Source organism: Simochromis diagramma, unplaced genomic scaffold (genome assembly GCF_900408965.1).
Source record: "Simochromis diagramma unplaced genomic scaffold, fSimDia1.1 OVJJ01000271.1, whole genome shotgun sequence".
NCBI classification, from domain to species: Eukaryota; Metazoa; Chordata; class Actinopteri; order Cichliformes; family Cichlidae; genus Simochromis; species Simochromis diagramma.
Window position 1 is genome coordinate 1062597 of NW_024386909.1, and position 18425 is coordinate 1081021.

At 39.0% G+C, this 18425-nt stretch overlaps 2 protein-coding genes across 4 annotated transcripts in view; one reads left to right on the plus strand and one right to left on the minus strand.

Annotated features, from left to right (window-relative positions):
- The first annotated feature begins 7531 nt into the window (after positions 1-7531).
- On the plus strand, positions 7532-17528 carry LOC120736258 (very-long-chain enoyl-CoA reductase). Its single transcript, XM_040036255.1, has 13 exons — positions 7532-7931; positions 10901-10951; positions 11132-11183; positions 11757-11801; positions 14641-14744; positions 14834-14949; positions 15126-15231; positions 15581-15653; positions 15732-15775; positions 15846-15903; positions 16021-16109; positions 16209-16254; positions 16394-17528. Exons 1-13 carry the CDS (start codon positions 7908-7910, stop codon positions 16519-16521), a joined length of 936 nt encoding a protein of 311 aa, XP_039892189.1. The 5' UTR covers positions 7532-7907; the 3' UTR covers positions 16522-17528.
- abca4a (ATP-binding cassette, sub-family A (ABC1), member 4a) overlaps positions 17457-18425 on the minus strand; it is a 31390-nt gene continuing 30421 nt past the window's right edge. For all 3 annotated transcript variants that reach the window (XM_040036249.1, XM_040036247.1, XM_040036248.1), the window contains one exon: positions 17457-18325. In XM_040036249.1, coding sequence (XP_039892183.1) covers positions 18206-18325 — 120 coding nt within the window. In that variant the 3' untranslated portion in view covers positions 17457-18205. The remainder of the gene's footprint in view (positions 18326-18425) is intronic.

Below are 18425 nucleotides of genomic sequence, written 5' to 3' on the forward strand. Positions count from 1 at the left end.
TAGCTGCCTCTCGGCCTTCATATGTGCTTCACTTTTTCCAAATCAGCTTGTCGTTTCCTCTCAGATTTCTATTCCTTTTCTCATTGTTTGACGTAATCCGTGGCTGTCTGTGTCAGTCTGAACATTTTGTGCCAGTGGCTTTAACTTTCCCATGTCTGCCTCAGCTGTTCCACTTTCCTGCTCTTCTGCTCCTGACCTTTAGCACAAAATAATGGTTGTTGCCCAGAAGGTCATTTCTATTTCCTCATTTTGATTTGAGGGGTTTTTTAACACCTGGATTTTCTCCCAGGTAGTTCTTAGTTAACAAGGAGGAGCAGAACATCTTAGTGCCTGCCAATATGCTCAGTAAGCCCTCCTAGATCGAGGTCTTGGATTTGATTTTATCCCAGTCCCTCTGATTATTGGGAGACATTTTGGTCCGTGCTTGTGTTGTAAACTGAGAAAAAGAAAATGATGTAGTAGTGACTGCAGCGTATTTTATTTTTTATTTTATTTTTTTATTTCACTGAAGTTTTGAAAACCAGAGATGAGATTCCTTTTAATCTGAGATGATTGTTGTTCAGTTGTTTTTCATATCTGCTGCACAGAGAGATTAGTGTCCCTGGTATATTGTACAGCCGACTGCAAAATTGCAATGAACACCCAAAGTCACACATCTCTGCCCTTTTTCTTTTTTCTTTTTTTACAGAATAATATCCCACTGGTGGAAATGGCAATTATCAAGCTGTGCCTGTTCAGCAAAACTTTATGTACATGGCAGGAACTCATTTAGGAATAACTAAACTCCCATTTTATGATCTGTATCAGTTATGTAGTTAACTCATTTTTATTGCAGTATATCTGTATTATTATCATACTGTGATAGCCTACATATTGTGTCTTCTTTATGTATTGTCCTAAATGTCCTGCACAGCTGTTTGGTCAGAACAGATACACTCAGCAAGACAAAACAGACAATTGGTGCAGTGTTACATTCACCAAGACTTTACAGGAATGAGACAGTAATGTTCACATCCCTGCAAAGATTGCTTCTATCTGTTGTTCAGTTTTTCTTTTAAGACGTGATTCAAAAGCTGCGTTTCACAATGACCATGTCCACTAAGAGTCAGTAAGGTGGGACAGATACCCTGTGCCTATGCCGTTGTCATCGTCCACGATTAGGCTTGTGCAATAGTGTGCCTACGCTGCCCTGCACTAATAAGTGAAACTGAGCTAGTCATGATGGCCTTGGAGCTGATAAGTAATTCATGTCAAATGTCAAAATACCTGGACATGGAATTTTTGTGTTGAGTAATTTTAAAGATGAGGTTTAAAGAAATGGAAATGGGAATAAGTTTTTCACATGCATAAAAACCAGACACATTTCGCTGACATCAGTGTCTAACATTCGATACTTTGCTTTAGATTGTGTACTACCAATATGAAAATGTTAATCTTATTGTGTTAATCTACAGATCTGCATTTCAGAGAGTCCTGATTACAGGATGAATAACTCGTGCCAGTGTACTGATGATTTAAAAAGGCATTCAATTTGCAATTGTAAGAATATAAAAATAAATAATAAAAAAAAAGTTACAGACATGGGTGGCTTATTATACTGAATAAAACTGTTGCTGAGGGGGGTTTTTTTTGGACTGAGAAGTAAGCTTTTTAGCTTTGGCTTTGAATTGCTTATCGACACCAACTTATAGTGCATTATTGCACTATTGTTGAGCAGCTGAAAATGCCTAATAAAACGTCAGATTTTCAGACAGAGAGGCCTTTTCACCCCCCAAAAAAGGGCAGGTCAAAAAGGGATTTTTGAAAGTCAGAAATGTCAGCACTTAGGCAGGTAATCACCGAGTTGCTGCTATGAAGCGACCGCTCCACCAAATGCAGCTGAATACATTGTTGCCATTTCATAGATGGCACCATCAAAATCTTTACTGAAATGGGGCTTTGAGTGAATTTTGAAAGATAAAAAAAAAAGTGCAGAGGATGAAGCAGTTGAAGTAACAAATAACAAAAATTTAAAAAATGTAATCGTGGTACTGGAACTGAAGTTCATAAATGTAAAGAAAGGATGAATAATGTATTCCAAACTTAAAATATGGTATTACCCTGTGAAACAAAGAAAAACAGGTCGCTGGGGGATTTGTCACTGCGCATGCTCAGATATGTGCTGAAGTTCATTCTAATGTTCAAAAAGACATTTGAGTCAAGACCCCAATAAGACATGGAGAGTTAGAGTAACTTAATTCTCCTCCTGATTGGTGTTTGTGGCAAACTGAACTCTTTCAGTAGTGTGTCACAGAGAGAGGGGGGAAAATTTTAAAGCCAGCAAAATGAGTGTTAAGGATCCAGTAGTAACTACTTGACACCTTAAGGTTAATAATAGTCGTGTGCGCACACAGCCAGCAACACAAACCAAAAGCATAACTCCTCTGAGAAGTGACAAACAAAACAACATGATCTCCAAAAATCTCATGCAAGCAGAGGAAAAACAGGACCCCAGGGCTCCTCTACTGTATACAGGCTGCCATAGAACTTTCATAATAGCTGCCAGTGCAGCTGACTGCTTTACCATCTGTCTGGACAATGAAGATGACGTTACTTGAGTAAAACTAATGAAAACAATGATGTGTGAGGCTGCAGTGACACATTGTAATATGTTGACTGATTACTCGGGATCTCTTCCGCAGCAGTGGTAATATCTTTTCCCTGTAGCACTGACAAGGCAACAAAAAGCAGCAGTGACATCCCTCCTTACGAGCGCCTCATATCTGCAGTTTATGTGGTGAAACATTTACTTCATCTTTGCTGCGATGCAGGCATCAGCGTTGTTAACAACAGACATTGTTGCAGGCTTGATTGTCAACACATTGAAGACTTACAGAGTTAGGGTTAGCTAAAAATTACGTGATGGAAGTGAAAGTGATGGAGCAACTTCTATGAGAAAAGCTCCTTTTTTTACTTGCAGTGGGGAAAGTGTGATTAATATAATCATTAGTACTAACAGATGCCAAATATCACACGTTTTATCAAGGCTAACCACCTTTACCTTCATAATCTCTCAGTGTCAGGTCAAATTAGCTTGTTAGCTAGCTTGTTAGTATTCTACACTTTTTAGCTAACTGAAGGTGTTAGATACTTGAAACTTCATATTTATCACCAATATGTTTTGTAGGCTGAACAAAAATCAATCAAGCTGAGATTGTGTTGTAGTGAATGACATACCTGAGAGACTGGAGTGTGCCATTTTCCACACAAATGGATTTTGACGAAGGTCATTTCACAGAATTCTCATTATTTCTTTTTAACAAGTCATTAGTTTTTCTAAAATAAATAAATAAATTAAAGGGTTGTTTTTGCCTTGGAAATTAGTGCACCCAGTCACTTGTGTTCTCTCAGTTCACTTGAGTCTTTGCTAATGGAAAAAAATCAAAGTAATTTTTTTTTCACTGTGCTGCGGAAACAGCTCTGGGTAAAGCATACCCAAAACTAAACGATTAATTCTTCATGATTTTCTATTCTACTTCAAATTCAAACTCATTTGATAGAAATAAAACACAGAGCATAGCTCATAACTTCAGCTCAACTCCTTCATTTACCTCAGAATTACTAGTCGTCAACTCGACCACCATATGCTCTTAACTCACATATCATTTATATTAATAAAGAAATACTGAGTGCTATAAAATTGGAAAATGTATTCTTTTAAAAAAGGTTTAATGGTAAAAGTTTAGCTGACTGTCTTTTATACTCTACAGGTTTAATTTTAAAGTTGACAAACTTCATATAACTCGCTTGAAGTTAAATGTAATTAGTCTGTATTTTTTTTTTAAGTCTTATTAGATTTACTTCCACCTCCAGCAGAACTTCTCTTCTCAGACATCAAGAGGAACAATAGGTTGGCTGAGTAGTCTCCCATATGAGTTAGATTCCTCAACACAGACCAGAATCTAAGAAAGACGATCAAACAGAGACACATGAAAGAAGGTGGTTTAAGAATTTAAGAGATCCTGGCTTCATCCAAAAACTGATTCTGCAGGATACCTGTACTACCCAGTGGTAGGCCACTATCTCCCCCTATTGGAGATACACCGGTTTCACTGGAGAACATGATCAAATAATGTGCAGCAGACCTTAATAAACTAATATATTGCCTTTAAACTGTAGATTAGTTTATAGATTGCAATTTGCAGCAGCCACACTGAAGTGTGAAGAGGTGGTTGCAAGAGTGTATCTGCTATAGATTTAATAAATAAATGAATTTTAGCATGCACCAGTTTAAAGCAAAGTAAACCCCTATATATCAGGCATGCCAGATGCTTATTTGAATTCCAGCCCATGCCTCAGTAACCCTTGAAGCACTAGCATAAGAGGCTCTCATGAGAGCCAGGTGGGAGAAGTGCTGCAGGCCTCCAACCTTTCTCTAACACTAAATAGATGACTTCAGTTCAGGTAAGAGGCGGAGAACTGTTCCGAATAGTTAATGTTTCCTGCAAATATGTGGAAGTCTAAGAAGGGGTCCTCTGACTTTTTCTCTCGTCTGAAGTGTTTTGTTTTTATTCCACTGTTACTTTGCAAAAAGGGACATGTGGTTCATGAGGATATTTCATGTATGAACCATGATGCAAAAACACCAAGATGGTATAACAGTTTTAGGTCTGCATTAAAGATTCATTATAATATTTCCTGCTAGAGGCATCAAGCACTAACATGCCAGGGTTAGGATATTAATAGTTTATCTCATGTACATTGAAAAAGAACCTCATGTACTAATTTAACACTACAATAAACAGTATTTTGATTGTTGTTAGGAAAAAGCAATAGAGAGAGACACTCTGGCTTATCAAATCTCTAAACGTTCAATATTATGCCTCAGATAAGCTTTCTCTTTTCAGCATTAAACGTCATAGACTTGGCGGTATGCATGTGCATGCACTGCGTGGACACACGATGTCTTCTTGCACAGGGTCGCCGCCTCAGGTCTCGACAGAGAAAGTGGAAGGAGACATCCTGCCAGCCACCATCACACCCCCTCACCCAGCAGTGAGCTGATTACATTTAGCTATAGCCTCTAGCTCATTTCCTACTAAACTCCACATCCCGACAAAAAAAAGAGCCCCAAACTACAATGAGCCGGAGCTCTCGGAGGTTAGAGGGTGATGCAGCCTGATGGAAAAATCAATAATGGCCCATGGGATCAGCAGGCGACAGGACCTGATGTAGACTTGGATTTTTTTTTTAACGTAGGAGTCAGCTACCATGAATAAGCTTTAAACAGCGAATCCGAAACTGCCCATTAAACTCCAAGATAAGCATATTACACTATAATTAAGTCACAACAAATTCTAATAATTTCCCCCTTTAGCGAATTGCAAAATATATGATCCCGAGCGCGTTTTTTATAAAGCTAGATTATGTGTTTGCCTTGAAAGTATCTACCAAACTCTAACCTGTTAACTGGCCATCAGTTTAGCATCTAAAGTTTAATGTGTGGTCCAAAAACAGCTGGGGATTGTGGAGCATGCAGAACTAGATAAACAGCCACAGTAGGGTCACCAAGAAATACTGACCACACTGACCAGCAGAGGACAGTCTCATCCTACATGGTATAAGGAACTCAAAGTGGGAGTCTGTTCAATATAATTCCCTAAAACATTATTCCTCAAGTTGTCATGTGTTATTTTTCTAATAAGGTATCTACTACTGTACAAGTAGCACCTGGCACATATATTCAGCTTCACATGTTAGTGTGATACTTGACCTTGGTTAACCTTTTATTCACTGTAATTAGTATCAGTAGTTTGCAGTCAATCAGTGGGAACATTCCTGAAAAAAAGTGCTGGTGTATGTTTTTAAGTGATGAGAGCACATCAAATAAAATCAAACGCACACCACTGCATAGACTGAATCCACCATTCCTTTGGAAGTTGCTCGAGCGTTCTTTAAAAAAATAATCTAAGACTATCGAGATAATTTAAGGAAAGTTGATGCCTGAAAAAAATCTTCCACTTTCTTTGATTAAGAAAGATTTTCATTCTAGATATTTGAAACTTTCAGTGAAGCATGGCATCAAGGAGAAAGAAAGAAGATGAAAACAGTGCTGATAGCTACTGAACCTTTATGTCCACGGATATAGGTATATGAGTTTTAATTTGACAACACTGATTGATTTTGGATCTGTGAAACATCCTAGATTTATGATTAATATAGTTACAAAAAGTTAAATAACATATGTGCCACGTGGTATTATCAAATTACAAAGGTTATTCATTTGTGTATACCTGCTCAGGGAGTAAGAGGCTGTACAAATACAAATACAGATACCAAGTCTTATACTGTACAGTGAATAATCATTTTGACTGAGGCCTTTAGAGTCTGGTTTAGCACCCAATAGCCTTTCAATCCCACAAACCAAATCCCCCTCAAGTATCACAACAACAGAAGTGAGGAGATGTTCTCAACTTGTTTTTTGTGTCTGAATCTACCTTTGAAGGGGACAACTGGAGAAAATGCTGAGTAAGTGCATGTGGAAAAACTACTAAAAAAAAGCAGGTTAGAAAAAAATAACTTACTAAGCAGGCAATGCAAACTCAAAATGTCTCACCAAGGCTGTGCAGGAGGGGTAAGTGAACCCAAAGACAGTCTGCATCTTTGGGCAAGATACTGTACTCCGAGTTGTCCCAATGCATCCATCAGACTGTTATTGTCCGTGTGAATGATAGACAAAGTGCTTAAGTGTAGAAAAAAGTTAGTATAGAAAAACACTATGGAAGCACCAGTCCATTCATTTATTATGGACCTCAGTTGTGTAAACGTAGCATATGTGTTGTGCATACAGCATATAGAGCCGCCTCAGGAGTGTGTGGACAATCAGCAGGAAAATATTCTGTGAAAACATCTTTTATCCTTGTAAAAATTTGTTGTTGCTATTGCGACAAACTTCTTTTAGTCATATTCAATTTGGATTCTTTTCATTGCAGGTGTTACCAGAAAGAATGTAACGCTTTATAAGAAACCATAAAGTAAAACCTCACAAAATATTCAGGTGGAGAGACCTTAGAATTCAAAGATACTTTTGGAAACAACAAAACACTTTCAAAGTGTTAAAGGTTTCACTCTGACAGGATTCAACTGTGAGGATGACTTCACGCTGAAGACAGTTTTTCACCAGAATGTGTGAACTACATGCACTCAATTAAAAGTGATTACAGTGTGACTCCATAATAATCTACTTTTGTCCTCTTCTTGTGGCACAGCTCAATATTGCATTTTAAGACTTACATTTAGATTAATGAAGTCTCAAATATCTCAAATGAACTGACATTTTTCATCAGTATTTCTTTTCACAAGGGAGTTGTAGTTATTTCTTGCTCTTCTATTTCTGCACTCTTAGCCACTGCAGCAGACCATTTTATCCACAGGAGAATTTCAAGTTTCGTGCCATCTTGTGTATTTTTGAAACACTGCTGTTCTTGTGCATACTCCGCTCCTTGAGCATCTCAGTTTCCAGTGGCTACATGAGCCAACACAGACTTATGAGCCAAGAGTGTTCTCCAAAGATACTTTAACAAACAGGGAAAAAACAGAGTGAGAGACAGAGGGAGGTGGGGGGAGGAGGAAGTTGGAGAAAAGAAAATCAAGAGTAAGACCACGAGCAGGATCTCTAGTGCCTCTAGTGATTCTGTGTTCCCAGCACTATCACAGATAAAGAGAGGAAGGGTGAGAGAGACAGAGAGGGAGAGCGTGGTGAAGACTCGGAAGAATAAGGGTCAGTACAGGGTTTGTCTTTGAAAGGAGAGGAGCAATTTCTGCATGTGTGAGAGGGATCTGTGCATGTGTTTTGTTTGCTCATACTAATAGTTAAGGCCATTCTTTCACCGTGTGCACAGAGGACATATCAAAAATAAGCCACCGCCATGAGCCGGACCACCTTCTTTGAGGTAAGCCAATGCACAGTTTTACTGCTACTTGAATAAATGACACGGGCAACTGCCACTTCCTGATAGAGTGAGTTACAGAAAGCCACTTGACCAAAGGACTCTACAGAGTGATAAGAGGTGCAGCCAAATTTGGGGAAAACTTAACAAGGCTGAAAATATTACATGTTGTTCTAAAGGGATCGGAAAGTTTATAAAGTCCAAGTTTATTTTCCAGATAAGCTCAAAGCTGGTGGTGTTTTTATGATTTTTCTGTAGCCTTCAGTTTTGGCTTAAGGGCCTGACAAGCTTTAATGAAGAAGCAGACAAGTAATTTGCTGTAAGTGCAGCAGGCCTATGAACTCGAGCTAATTACAACATGCTCTGGGAAGTGTGCCATGCTCTCAGAAGCTGTTATTGAAAAAACTGAGTCACAGTGGAAAATATGGAAATAGTAATCTTCCAGTCTTTACAGTAAGACAGCCAGAAAATCCACCTTCACACTGACTGGACAGTTTTAAAAATGGTACTGATCCTCTACTTCTGATATATAAGAAAAAAGGAGGTTTTGCAGGATGGAGGCACATTTGCCGTAATGTTTAACTTTCCTTTAACTTCAGGCTGCCTTGAGATTGGCACTACAATATTTAAGAGAGTATCTTTACCTTGATGCCTTGGAGGCTTTTCAGACGTACTTCATCCTTCACTCAGGAAACGTCATCTTCAACTTCATGAAACAACCATTTAAGTAGTGGACTGCAATTTGTGTCTATTTGTGTGTAGTGTACAAGGTCAGACACACGTGAAAAATTTAAGACAAACTAAGAGGTGAATTACTGTCCTTGACTGAAAGAGAACTGTCTAGTCTGTATATCTTATAAAACTTAAAAAAATTAAAAGTATGTGAGGGTCATGCAGGACATTTATGAAGACAGCGAGATAGTGGTGAGGTGTGCGCTAGGAGTGACAGATGGGTTCAAAGTGAAACTGGCTCTGAGCCCCTTCTTGTTTGCACTGGTGACGGACAGGCTGACAGATGAGGTCAGGCAGGAGTCTGTGGACTGTGATGTCTGCCGGTCACATTTTGATCTGTAGTGAGATTATGGGGCAGGTGGAAACGAGTCTGAAGAGGTGGAGGTATACACTGAAGAGAAGAGGAATTAAAGTCAGTAGAAGCAAGACAGAATACATGTTTTTGAATGGGAGGAAGACAGCTCACAACAACAGTAGCCTTGAGGGGATTTGTTGTAAACTGGTGCTATATAAATAAAACTGAATTGAACTAAACTGAACAGTGAAGCTATGAAGAGTAGAGGTAGTGAAAGGTTAATGAGTTTAAATACCAGCCATCCAAAACAACAGACAGTGCACATGAGAGGTGAAGGAGACCGTGCAGGTGAGGTGGAGCGGGTGGTGACAAGTATGAGGAGTGATTTGTAGCAGAAGGATGGCAGCAAGAGTGAAAGGGAAGGTATAAAGATGCTGGTGAAACCTGTTATGATATATTGTTTGGAGATGGGAGCACTGACAAAAAGAAAGGAGGCCAAGTTGGAAGTGCCAGAGATTATTAGATTTGTGATTAGAAAGGAAAATATTAGCACGACAGCTCAGGCTGAGCGGTTTGGAAACAAAGTTAGAGAAGGACATGCAGAGGAGGGATAGTGGATATACTGGACAAAGGGTGTTGAATATGGAGCTGCGAGGCAGGAGGAAAAGAGGAAGACCACAGATTCAGGGATGAAGGAAGACATGCAGAGGGCTGGATGTAACAGAGCAGATGGAGGAGGGTGGAGATGAGCAGGTGTGGGGACCCCTAAAGGGAACAGCTAGAAGACGAAGAAGATTATGGATGAGAGTTTTCTCCAGTTTTATCAGTTAGTTATATTAGTCCAAAAACAATATATATTTTTTTTAAAAATTAAAAAGCTGGCAAGCTCAGTTTCTCAGATTTTACCCAGCAAACATAAAATAAGTGTTTATTTAAACATTTACTTAAATTTCCCCTGCATCCCCAAGGCCTCTGCAAGCATGTGCATGTTCTGTACAACCTGTGCTGTCAGCACTGCCGCCCGCACAGGAGGACAGGAAATCCTAATGATCGGTTTTACAAAGGCATGGCACATCTGAGTGCACAGTGTGCAGCCCAACGACACCGTGAAGCTCTTTACCAGCATGCTAATACATCAGCGTGTGCCACCAGACCGCAGCTGGGAAAGCTGGCAGATGGAAAGCAAAACAATCCCATCTCCCACGATGCGCTTTGCTGAGACATGAGCATGATTTGATTCCAGATCCCGCAAGCATCCTCACACATCGCAAAGAGTGAAAGGGTGAAATAATCATTTTATATATGGAACACTGAAGTTTGCAGCTAAACTTTTTACTTAAACCTCTGTATGAATTAAATGTCCTATAAAACTTCATTCACTATATCCAAAGAGGCTGATGGCTTTTATGTTGAGCTTTTCCTCATCCTCATTCCCTCTGTTGTGACTGTGCACTCAGCAAATCTTCAGATACCCATTAGTGGGTTATTACACTGTCCAGTAAAGAAACCTATTTAGCTAGGACAGCTCTGCTGAGCAGCACAGTATGGAGTGCTTTCAGAGCAAATTGTGGGCCCACCCACCCACCCTCCTTGCATATGCTATACATCACCGCTGACATGGTCTAATTAAGATGAAAACAAATGTGTGCAAGAAAGCATATCACTAAGGACAAATGGACACACTTTGCAGTAGGTATTTTAGGAGCAGACGTGACCACATTTTATTTGAGGCGTTTATATTTTATTCAAATTGTGTTTTTACAGTGATGATTACATGTGCAACAATGTCTACCTTACAGCTGCAAGAAAGCAATACATAACTAAAAGTAGCAATAGAGTTTAATCTTGTGCTACTGTGATCAACAAAGCTGAAAAGAAATCTTAAATCTGGCTTTTACTCTGTGGGTTATATACATTATAAAGGTGCCTCATTTTCTTTCTTCAGGTGGAAGTTCTTGATGCCAAGACAAGGGAGCAGCTTTGTTTTCTAGACAAGGTATGCTGACATTTTAACACAATTCAAAGGCCCCCAGGATACGTCTTAAGTTTATAATTATGAATAAATAAGGACATGAAAATGACTTTTCAATCTCACTGACACAGTGCTTTGTATTTAGTGCTAGAGTCTGACATAAAGTTGAGTTTATAATGACTGTAAACTTTCTGTTCCATTAAGGTGGAGCCCCACTCGACAGTAGGAGACATAAAGAGCCTTTTTCACAAATCATGTGAGTGCCTATAATAGTAATGTAGCGCACAAATGAGCCTGTTTAGATTTGTTAGAAGCACATGTGGCTGTAATTTTGTTAGTCTTGCTGTTACCTAGAACCCTGTCAATAAATAGAACAAGACTTGAGTTATACTAAAATTCAATAAAACACAGAAGATCAGTGCTCCTAGTTCTTTATTATCTTTCACTGCATGTTTACTGTAAACAAATCCTTCAACTTGTGGTTATTGGATAAAAAAAACATTATTACACTATCTCTGAATGAAAAATCTTACAGTTCCTCCTATTAAATCTCTTCACCAGAGAGCTGTCCTTCTAAAAAACAATTTTTTATTTACTTCTCTGAAGCCCACAGTGCTTCTGTCATCAGCATGTGTCTGGTCAGAAACGTTACCAAATGTCTGCTGAGCCCAAGGCCATCGGCATCTATCAGAGTAGCAGAGCTCAACGTTATTCCATTGTGATCAATTATTTTTGGGCCTGAGGCCAAAAAACTGTGTGTGCGGTACCAGCTATGTCCAACACTGCGACTGTGTTTGTGTGTGCATACGTGCTCGTTTGATCGGCACAGATCCTCACTGGTATCCAGCAAGACAGGCCCTGAAGCTTGATCCAAGTAAGTGGCTGTGTTGTAAATCTAGCATTTAGAGTGTGTGTGTGTGTGTGTGTGTGTGTGTGTGTGTGTGTGTGTGTGTGTGTGTGTGTGTGTGTGTGTGTGTGTGTGTGTGTGTGTGTGTGTTTTATAGCATTAAACACTACAGAAGGCAATGTGGCCCCAAAGTGTCAAGACTGGTTACTCAGTTCAAGTTTCAAACTGTCTAAAATATTTGGACATCATTACCCACAAGTACCCATATAGATAAGTATGAGATCTTTTTTCTTCAGTAAAGGCCAACATCTCTACAAATACTCTTGATTTCAATTAAAACTCATTTATTCATAGATACGTCTGTATTGGTCTGTATCCATCACCTCAGGTACTGCTGTTTTGCAATGCTACACTTACAAAACTGGGGTGGGACTTAAATGCTGTATGTCTAGCTCAGTACATTTGAATCAAGCTGTGAATTTGGGTTTTGCAATAAATCAACAAAAACTGGAACGTAGAAATGTTTGGTCTGAGATCGTGTTGTACTTTCCAGGCCATAAACTTTTAGATACACATGCAAAATTGGATGCCACAATAAAGTCAAAGCTTTAAACAAGAAGCACTGTGAGAGCACAAACATCTGCCAAGGAAGCTCACTCTGTGGGCGCTACTTACTTTTAAGGGAATAATTTTGTCTATAATACTTTGGTTTCTTTGATTTTTTTTAATAAATATATATTTTAAGAAGTTTGTAGTGCAATAAAAATCAGATAAGGGCAGCATAGCAGATATTTACTTTATTTACAAGTATTGATTTGTAAATAACTGGACATGAATAACTCAAGCTTACTGTATAATATTATACTTTCATTAAAAATGTAACACATTTGGAGGTCAACTTGACAGAAAGGCAGACTTGAAACGTAAAAGTGAGGTCAGAGGTCAAATGTGAATAATATTTAGATCCAAATTATAATGTGATAATTATAATGTGATATTTAGAATCCCCCACATTGATATGATGTTCTAAATGTTTTCAGTACAAACAAAGGCAAAAGAATTTTTTAAGGAAAAGGCATAAGTTCTATGGTTTTTTGTCACTTTCCTGACTAATTAGTCATTAAGTTGACCATGAAGACTTCAGGTGACCTCATTGGATATAAGATACATTTTAGTGGATTGTTAATACGACCCCGCTCTACACCAGTAAAAAGTTTTATCACATTGTGACAAAGTGGCTAGGACTGAATTCATTTACCATTTGTTACTTGCATATATTGTTATTTTGTGTTCTGTTATCTAATCATAATGCTTTAATGTAAACACAGCACATGTAACCTCACCTCTGCATACTATCCCGGGTCTGTTTGTGGTAGCATTGGTTATACTCATTACAGCAGTGCAAATGTTCTCAAAGCTAAATGTCACTTCATCATTAGTTGATTTGAATCTTTCATTTGTTTATGTAGTTTGGTTATACTTGTGTGTTCCTTTGTGCAGGTCCTATGTGTAAAACAGGTATGTGGGAGGGGGAAAATTAAGAACACTTAAAAGAAGCTTGAACAGTCTGCAGATGCTGTCTTCCTATCACTTTCCACGCTGCTTATGTTATGCTACCCCACACACATTAATTTAAACCTTTTTGAGCTATCATGTTTGCAGACAGAATCACACCCACATAATCACTACCAAAAACATCACCTCCAGGTTTATGTTAGTATAGAAAGAAAAGTACGTGTGAGGAACACAGTTCCTAGTTACAGTTCTGAAAGTAAGCCTACACCTGACTTCTAAATGTATCTTTGGTGCTGTCAGTTCAGTATTTTCAGGTGTGCTCCTGACTTGATGGAGAGCTAAAGTCCATCAGAAAGAGGTCAGAGGTAAAAGGTTTGTGATAACCTACAGTTGGATGCATCCAGAATGCATCCAGAATGCATAAAGAGGATCACACATCTTCAGTCCCCAAAGCACTTTTGTAGTGTTGCTGACCACTCAAAGTGCTTTACACTACAAGCCACATTCAGTTTTTTCACACAGCACTTTATGCTGCGCTCTATGCTGTGCTCTTTCAGCCACACTCATGGCTAATTCAGATTCACCATTGAATCTAACCTGATGTAAATGAAATAAAGACAAACTAAACCTCTGCAGGTGCACGCTGTCTAGTGTTTGTCAAGCAAAAAATTTGATTAATCAAACAGACTAATGCGGACAACTGATGATATGCCACCTCCTAACCCTAAAAATATCCTTGGTTGAATATAGGATCATTTGCTATTGATAAAAGTTTATCCAATAAGTTCTGGCATATTTATCTTTACACTGATCCTGTACTTCAGTGAGCAGTGAACCATTAATACATTTCAGCGTGCTGCTTCCACTATGAAATCTTTTGTCCATTTCTCCTTTATTGTTTTAAAGACCATTTAATATGCATCACTGCTCCATCCATTTCAGCCCAAATTAAAGCTGTAAAGGCAAATACAGCCTAACCTGATGTATGATGTTGGAAGGCTTTAGTCTTGAATATCTGGGATCTACCTGGCTGCTAAGAATTAGACAAGAGAACTTTGGTTCAAATCTATTTGGGTCAGTTGCCCCTCAGGATATTCTAAAAATGCTGCCCAATTAGTACAGCAAATTATCTGTGGCCGTGCCCCCTGGAGCTTGCAGGTAGAGAGAACGTGTGCTGAAAACCTGAAACTCTGCACAGCGCTGCCTGTGTCACTGTGAAGATTTCTGCTGTTTTGTCCATTTCTCAAGCCCACATTCTAGAGGCGATGATCTCTGTTGGATAGTAAAAATGTTTGTTGGTATTTTTCCAGATGGATTTGTTTGCCTAAAGGTTGTTTTTGTTCTTATACAGAGGGAAAATCACTCAGAGATGATGAAATCTTACAGAATCTACCAGTGGGGACCACTGCCACCATGTATTTCAAAGATCTTGGTCCACAATTAGGCTGGACTATGGTACGATTAATTCAACAGGCATATTGGCTGTTGTTTTTTTTAATCTGTGACACATTAAAAAAGAAAGTCCTCTTTTCTTCTGTTTTCAGGTGTTTCTTGCAGAGTATATCGGGCCCCTTCTGAGCTACCTCCTCTTCTATTTTCGAATTCCCTACATTTACTCAAACAGATATGCACTTAGTTCCGGCCCCCACCCTGTTGTCACGTACGTTGAAAATGAAATATCAACTACAGCACAAACTACGACAGACCACGGCTAAATTTAAATTGTTCTATGATGAAAACATGCTATTCTAACTATTATATATACGTATGCATGTACTGTGCAAGAGAATGACCTGTTGCCAGAAGCCAGTCTTATCCCTCGGCTCTCTCTCTCAGACTGGCCTGCGTCTGTCATACCTTCCACTACACGAAGAGGCTGATAGAGACAATCTTTGTGCATCGCTTCTCACATGGGACCATGCCTCTCAGGACTATAGTCAAGGTGAGGTACGTCTAAAGTTAAAGAGGAGAGCCTCTGATAATAAGCTCCTCTCTTTCACAGTGTGTGGCCTCATTTTTACTGTCCTGCACCAGTTTTTGTTTTTTCATGTTTTAATGTTTATTTATAGCTACAAGCATGTAGCACGTACCACTGCCAGTTTCCAATGCCCATCCACACAAGGTCCTTGAATGCACTATAATTCATGAATGTCATAATAAAGCTAAACAAAGCTTCGTTTGGCAATGCAGAATATAACTTGCAGTCTCTACACAGTATCTTTGTGAGGACTGGAACTTCACTGATCATTTTCACATTAAGTATTTATGTATGTGCTCATTTCGTCTTTCAGAATTGTGCCTATTACTGGGGTTTTTCAGCATGGTTGGCTTACTATATCAACCACCCTCTCTATACACCTCCATGTAAGTCAGTATGCCACATACAACATGTTTTTCTCCTGTATTTTCATCATATCAAAGCCAAACTGTCTTTCTCCACAGCATACGGAGAACTGCAAGTCAACTATGCACTAATTCTATTTGTGGTACGTATAGTAATAATTACACATGGCATATCACATATACAGACTCCTGATTTGTTTATTTCTGCTCTAGATGTGTGAAATGGGCAACTTCTCCATTCACTTGACTCTGAATAAGCTCAGGGGAGATGGTGAGTCGCTGAGCTTTGTTAACATTCATGGATGAAGCAGGGTCATCCATCAATTCAAATACTGTAAAATGAAATTATACATATGTAATCCGTTCACTGGACGAATTATCTTTGCAGGACCCAAGGGTAGAAGATTTCCTATGCCAAATAAGAACCCCTTCACCTGGCTTTTCTTCTTTGTATCCTGCCCAAACTACACATACGAGGTAACACGCAGCATTCAGAACGGTTTATCTAGCATTAAATTTTCATTCATGCTTGAGCATAATCTCACTTTCTGCTTGCACACTGGACATACACTGTAGGTTGGAGCTTGGGTGAGCTTTTCTATCATGACCCAGTGTCTGCCAGGTATGAGCTTCCTTTCACCTTTTGCTGTCACCAAGTGAGCATGTCCATAAATATAATCCCCTCTGGAACTGCATGGTTGATGAGAAAGCCTGCATAGTCCTCTTGGTTATCCCCACATGTTGTATATTTTGTCTTTCAGTGGCATTTTACACATTACTGGGGTTTATTCAGATGACCATCTGGGCCAAAGGAAAGCACAGAGCCTACATCAGGGAATTCAAGGACTATCCCAGTCTCCGAGTGGCTATTATACCTCTGATTCTTTGATAATGGTTAAAGCATGAACCTCATACAAAGAAACAAAGAAGTCTGCTGCTGCTGCTACTATGCAATTTTGTCTACAAATGAATGAGCCGAACTAGGAGGAAACAGAGCAATAATGTGGCTGTTTACGTGTTTAAGGCTTTAAAAAACATGCCGGAAACCTTTTAAAGTCAGCAATAATAGCAGTGTTTAATATCAACAGAAGATTGGATTTCTTTCTCAGAGGTTGATTTAGCATTGTGATAAAACTCAGAGTTCTTCCTGTCATATTAGCTATGCTTTAACATTTGGATTTTCTATGTTTGATTCTTTCAGAATATTAAGGAGTGTTTGAGAAACCAGTGAGGAGTGCTGACTGCATATTGGTTTGTTAGTTTGCTTTTTATTACGAGATGAAAGTTTTCTAGTTACATGTAAGTGAAAGAAATTGAGCATACTCATCCTCATCATAAAGTGCCTGCGGAAGCAAACGAAGAAATTTGAAATGTCACAGCATCCATTTAAGAGTGCAACATCACTTTTAAGCTCTCAGGAGGAACGCTGATAAAGCAGGTGTTTAATCACGCTAAAGTTAAGCCCTTCTAATGCTTATCTCAGATAGTTTTCTCCAGAGAAGTGCAAACTGTACTGACGTTAATGTACAGAGACTTTATCAGGTAGTCAGTGATAAGTGCTGCAGTTCTCAAGCCTATATTGCCTAATCTCAGGTTAAAACTGTTCTTTTTTTGGTTATAAAAGTGAATGCAAGGTCTGAATAAAGGTCCACATCTTAAAGAAAACACACTTCATTATTTATTATACTCTGCCTCACAGAAACACGTCATCATCTTCTAATGACACTAGGTGCTGCAAACAAATCATGAGGACAAAGCGCAAAAATTAAAAATGAATGGCATAAAGAGATCATATTAATGAAATGTATTTAACAGCGCAAGAAGGATTTTGTAATGATTATGAGCTGTATTGCACAGATCACCAATAAATCTCATGATGCTTCGAGTAATACTGCATCAATAAGGTGCTAAGCCTTTGCTTCTCTGAGCCCTTACTCCACATATCTAAAGAAGGCAGTAAAAGTGAATCTTTCTTGGCATCTGAAGCAAAAAAATATATATAAACAATCTATGCTTTCTTTACACACCCTTTCTTTACAGGTTGTTTTTTTCATATTTCATCAGTTAAAGGCCTAAAAGGTGAGCAGAACGTGGAACAAATAGCAGGCAGGCACAGAAATGCTCCACATTTTCCAAAAAGTCAAAGCCCGCTAACATTGTTTACCGGAGAAGCAAAATCGAGCAGCATGCACTTTTGCCACGAGTTAAATCATTTTAAGGGATCGACTTCTTCACAGGCTGCGCTGTGAGGTTAGAAGATGCAACAGATCGACTGCAACATTCAAAAGACTCCATCAAACGTGGATTTAAAAAACAAAGGACTTCTTTTCTGCAAAAGTTGGAAACCAAAAGTTCATCCTCTGTTGGCATCCAAAAAATGATGCGCCTGTCACTGGTGTCTGTTGGGTTGGGAGGGATTTTTCTGCAGACTGTCTCAAATCAAAAGGTGGCCCCGATTATGCCGACTAGCTTTCAGTCCCCTCAAAGTACACACATCAATAGGACTTTGAACACTGGCTGCCAATGACATAAAAATGATCAGCTCTCTTCCAGCTGAGCTCATTAAATTAAGTTCACCTCCCCAAAGACTTGATGGGTGTGGTATCAATATATCGCTGGGCTCCAGCAGCTTTTGGATGCAATACAATACTTTCATCCTCTCTTGACTGCTGCTTGGCAAAATTCACAAACACCTGCAGGGACAAAGAAACAAAAACAAAGATTTGATTAAAGCAGCAGGTTGACATACGCCATAAAATTAGGAGCCAAGGCACAAAATGCAAAAGGAGGTTA

Excerpts from the sequence above, each read along its gene's own strand:
- LOC120736258 (XM_040036255.1), top strand. The coding sequence starts at position 7,908 with ATGAGCCGGACCACCTTCTTTGAG. Across the intron at positions 11,802-14,640 it reads GGCCCTGAAGCTTGATCCAA|AGGGAAAATCACTCAGAGAT; the intron begins GTAAGTGGCTGT and ends GTTCTTATACAG. Across the intron at positions 15,776-15,845 it reads ATGCACTAATTCTATTTGTG|ATGTGTGAAATGGGCAACTT; the intron begins GTACGTATAGTA and ends TTTCTGCTCTAG.